Source organism: Malus sylvestris, chromosome 5 (genome assembly GCF_916048215.2).
Source record: "Malus sylvestris chromosome 5, drMalSylv7.2, whole genome shotgun sequence".
In the NCBI taxonomy this organism is placed as follows: Eukaryota; Viridiplantae; Streptophyta; class Magnoliopsida; order Rosales; family Rosaceae; genus Malus; species Malus sylvestris.
Window position 1 is genome coordinate 16814430 of NC_062264.1, and position 4623 is coordinate 16819052.

The 4623-nt window shown below is 39.6% G+C and overlaps 1 protein-coding gene across 1 annotated transcript; it reads right to left on the reverse strand.

Annotated features, from left to right (window-relative positions):
* Positions 1–440: 440 nt before the first annotated feature.
* Positions 441–3358, reverse strand: LOC126622412 (ferredoxin--nitrite reductase, chloroplastic). The gene is made up of 4 exons (XM_050291131.1): positions 2769–3358; positions 2136–2490; positions 1727–2015; positions 441–1447 (listed from the first exon to the last, which is right to left on the reverse strand). Exons 1-4 carry the CDS (start codon positions 3139–3141, stop codon positions 707–709), a joined length of 1758 nt encoding a protein of 585 aa, XP_050147088.1. The 5' UTR covers positions 3142–3358; the 3' UTR covers positions 441–706.
* Positions 3359–4623: the final 1265 nt, after the last annotated feature.

Sequence of the window (4623 nt, forward strand, 5' to 3'; positions counted from 1 at the left end):
CCGGATTTCTTATTGTTTATGGGCCTAATTTAATTTCTTGGAGTTCCACTAAGCAACCAACGGTCTTCCGTTCTAGCGTTGAATCCGATTATAGGGCTTTGGCTCATGCTTGTACTAAATCGATTTGGCTTTCCTATGTTCTTTGTGAGCTTCGTCATCCAGTACGTTCACCTATTTTCTTATTCTATGATAATTTGAGCACTACCTACATAGTTGCAAATCCGTTTTTTCATGCTCGAACGAAGCACATGGAGGTAGATTATCACTTCGTTAGTTAACATGTAAAAATTGGTACCCACAAGGTGCAATTTATTCCTTCTATCAACCAACATGCGGATGTTCTTACCAAGAGGCTTCCATCACCATGCTTCGCACTCTTGAGGTCCAAACTTGTCACCATGCTGTAGGATTACTTGTAAACCCTGTGGGCTTAGGATTAATTGTATCTCAAGTCAATTGATTAGTATATATTTGTAATATTGTGTTATCAATGAAATCAAGGAATTACAATTCTACAGAGTTGATATAAAACCAATCTCCAAACTAAAGCAGTGTAAAGTGTAAAAGTCAGCTTATTTGGTTCCATAACGCCATACATTCTTCGTCCGTATCTTTTTCGGCCACCAGAAGACGGTGCCATGAAAATTCTTCATGCTGCTACGATTGCAAACTGCATCGAACCCTCCAACGTTCCGGTTTGTTTGAATTAATCTTCCCCTTCTTCCCTCTCCCTAGGGACAGCTCCAAAGTGGCTTATCAAGAGGTCAACAACCAAGGGCACCAAGTCCTTGCAAGGGACACTCTTCTTATAAACATCTCCCAGATGTGAGTCGCTCCCTATTCTTCCTCCCAAGAAAACATCAGCCCCTTCACAAGGCTTCCCATTCTCATCCCTTGCCATGCACCCCATGAAACCAATATCCGCCACTTGCACTTGTGCACAGGTATTTGGACACCCTGTCCAATGCATCCTCACCGGTCGAGTCACTGCCACGTGCCTTTCCACCTCCTCGGTCACCTTCAAGGCCCTTGCTTTTGTCTCAATGATTGCTTGCCCACAGAACTGGTTGCCAGTGCAGGCCACCAATCCTTTCATGAGAATTGAAGGTTTGGGGGAATACTTATTTTGCAAAAGAGGCTCTTTGAGTAATGCTTCAATTCTTGAATTCTCTACATTGGGGAGGATTATGTTTTGCTCCACGGTGAGCCGGAGTTCCCCTGTGCCATACTCATCGGCTAAACGAGCTAGCTCATCCATGTCATCTGCTTGAAGCCGGCCTACAGGAATGTGAAGTCCCACATAGCTTAAACCTTCTTGTTTCTGCGGATGGACACCCATATAATCTCTCCTTTCCCATTGCTTCTTAACCAGGTCTTCGGAAGATGCTCTCTCCAGGTCTTCGAAAGGCATTCTTTTCACAACCTCTGACCTAAATCCTTCTATGCCCTGCATTCGTACGATGTTCAAAAACTGTCAGGCAAATACTATAACAAAAATTCTTGAGTTCGGCAATATACATTTAGTGCACAAAAGAAGAAAAACAATTCGATCGCATTCTGATTTGCTACTAAACATTTTATATAATGTAGATCTTCGAAATTTTTGTGAGGGTTTTCTCTGTAATAATATAGAAACATAGTACACCAAATTCAGTAACTTGGGAGATTACACTTATTACCGCATATTGAAACTAGGACTATTATAATTCGGACAACAATTACTTACTAGTTCATCAATCAACCACATCATTCTTGTTTTTTGTCGGTTCCCTCTGAAGCCAAGGTCTCTATAGGCCTCTAGTATTGCTTTGCAAACTGGGATCACATCATCCGCGGAGACCCAGGCATCAAGGGGAACTGCCTCTGCGCATCGCTTGGGACTGAAGAATCCTCCAACGAGCAAATTGAATCCGAATCTGCCATCCTTTGTTGCAGGCATGTAAGCAAGATCGTTGATGTGGGGATGCTCGAAAAGGTCATGAGTGCCCACCACAGCCACATTCCACTTTCTTGGCCTGCTCAGATGAACCAAACTTAAGAGATCAAGTATTTCTACTCATGTAAAAATTAAGCCCCTAATTGTATACAAAGAACGGAACAGTATTTTCAGCATATGCGGGAGCCAAAACACTTACAAGTTTGTGACATTTGGATTTCCAAGTGAATTCCCAGTGATATATTGAGACAACAAGTTTGTGTAAGGTCTTGTATCGACAACCTCGAGTGGGTCAATGCCTGCAAGAGGATTTCCAACTGGATTTCTCACATTGTCCATGCCACTCTGCAGACTCGTCAATCCAACTTCGGCAAGACCTTTCAAAATTTCCAGCACATCAGGCAGTACTACTCCGCGGATTTGCCAATTTTGCCTTGTTGTGACATCCGCACAGCCATCCTTGCCATATTTTCTTATCACACTCGCAAGATATCTCGTTTGTGCACTTGTTGTGACACCATTTGGTAGCTTCAATCTCATCATAAATCTACCATCTGGTCATGAAAATTTGATTAAGAACATATGGAAACCATGAGATGCTTGATGGGTGTAATAAAAAGATGTCAAACAATCTGCCAATCTTCTTGTCGGACCTTCAACTTCGCACATTAATTAAACGAATTCATGTTCTAAAGTGCGATCGTTATTAATAATCTGACAACATAACATAGCAACATCGACAACAAAGACCATTACCCTCACGAATATTCGAACTAATTTACTGACCTGAGTCATTCAAATCATATAACAAATATATATCAAACTAACTTACAATGTTGCTTTCTCCTGTGGAAAAGCCCAAGCCACTTGAGCCTGACATCGATATCATCCTTAGTATCCTTAGCCTTGTCAAGTTCCTCAAAAGAGATCTTGGCAAGATCTTCAATCCCACCTTCCATGAAAAGCTTCATAGGCTCCCTCTCAATCTTCACCTTCTCCTGAACATTAATCCCTCCTCTAAACTTCTCCTTCAAAACCCAGTACCCATCTCTCTCCTCCACTCTAGGTTCCAGCCTCGCCGTCTCCACCTCGGCAGAAACCGGCGCCATCGGGGTGGTGGCAGCTGCCAGCCTTGTTGCCCTGCAGTAGGGAGCTGCTGAGGACAGGGGAGGGGATAGGAATAGAACAGAGAGGGATGGTGACATGGTTGATAGTACTAGAAGTATGCTGCCGCAGGTAATGATAGCAAAGAGCTGAAGATTTTGGTGGAGGTGAAGTGGGAATTGAGAGAGAGACGAGGAGGGTGTTCATTTTTGTAGGTGAAGGTGTAGGATCAGCGGTGGCTGGTGAGGACCTTAGGAGGAGGGAGAGGTTCTTTTGTTTTTTGTTGAGAGTGGACTCTTGGGTGGTGCCAAGGGTCATCTGTGTTTTGGGTTCGTGTTCACCAATTTGTTTCTGTTTTGTTTTTTCATACCAAATGCCAATTGGATAATTGTCTTTGTGGGGTGGTGTGTCAAGCATGTGCCACGTTATGGAGATGTGTTTATCAAACTTATTTTTCCATGCTCTTCTTAAGCTTAAGTCGGTTAAAGTGGACATTTCATATCATGCTGGAAAAGATAAAGCCGTTGTGGTTGGCCAAGTATGAAATTTGCAAATTGTCTTAAACCTTTAAAACTGCATAATCTCTGCCAATGTGTACGTAAGTGGGGTGAAATAGCTTGATATTGACAGTTTCAGGAGTAAAGTGAGATAAATTCAATCTTAGGCAATAAAGTGAGACTAAAAACTAAAAAACTATGCCTTCTAAAAACTAAGTACGACATTACTGCAAATGTGAATTGTCTTAGTGGTTAAGATCTTAACCTGGTAATTTCCTGCACGACTCTATAACCTAACACGAAAAGACATGAAAATAACGAGTTTCGGATCAACACATTAACTAATCGGGTCATTCACCTAATAAGATATGGGTTCTTAACATATTTACTTGCAAGTAACCCGTTAAGAAAAAAAATTAGTTTGATAATTTTAAACTATTGAATAAATCTTACTAATTATTACAATAGTTATAGTATGGGTAAATTACCTGATAAATTACTGAATAAATCTTACTAATCGGGTCGTTCACCTGATAAATTACTTGACAGCCACGTCATCACTTAATAGATTTTCTAACGAATGTATGAAATTGAAATAAAATAATAAGTCAATCTATGAAATTGAAATTTTAAAGATGTTGTAAAGAATTGAAATCGACCCAAACCTGAGGGGGTAAAATGTAATTTACCCTTATAGTATTTAACTTCGTAAGTGAGATTAAAAATTTCCTAAGCACATTAAAAATACCAAAGCAGTTAAAAATACAAAATCATATTAAAAATGCATTATAATTAATTTACAAGCGTGAAAAATGTGAGAAAAAAAATATATGCAAACACTCGCATCTCTACGCTTTGACAATGGGTACATCATCGTTTGGATTATTAAAACCCTACAAAACCTCATGAACAGTATTTTTAAGGGAGGGAAAAATAAATAAAAATTCATAATAATTAATGTTCTTCACAAAATATGAAGTAATATTTATGTAACGATGTGATATGTAAATGCTAATTAGTTTTTTCATTTGATTAGTTATTGAATTAAAATATATTTTCTTTAACAAGTAATAAGTCAAGTCATAT

Coding starts and splice junctions, on each gene's coding strand:
- LOC126622412 (XM_050291131.1), bottom strand. CDS start 3,141: ATGTCACCATCCCTCTCTGTTCTATTCCTATCCCCTCCCCTGTCCTCA. Junction 2,491..2,768: donor CCACAGGAGAAAGCAACATT/GTAAGTTAGTTT, acceptor TTTCATGACCAG/ATGGTAGATTTATGATGAGA. Junction 1,448..1,726: donor TGTGGTTGATTGATGAACTA/GTAAGTAATTGT, acceptor GTACGAATGCAG/GGCATAGAAGGATTTAGGTC.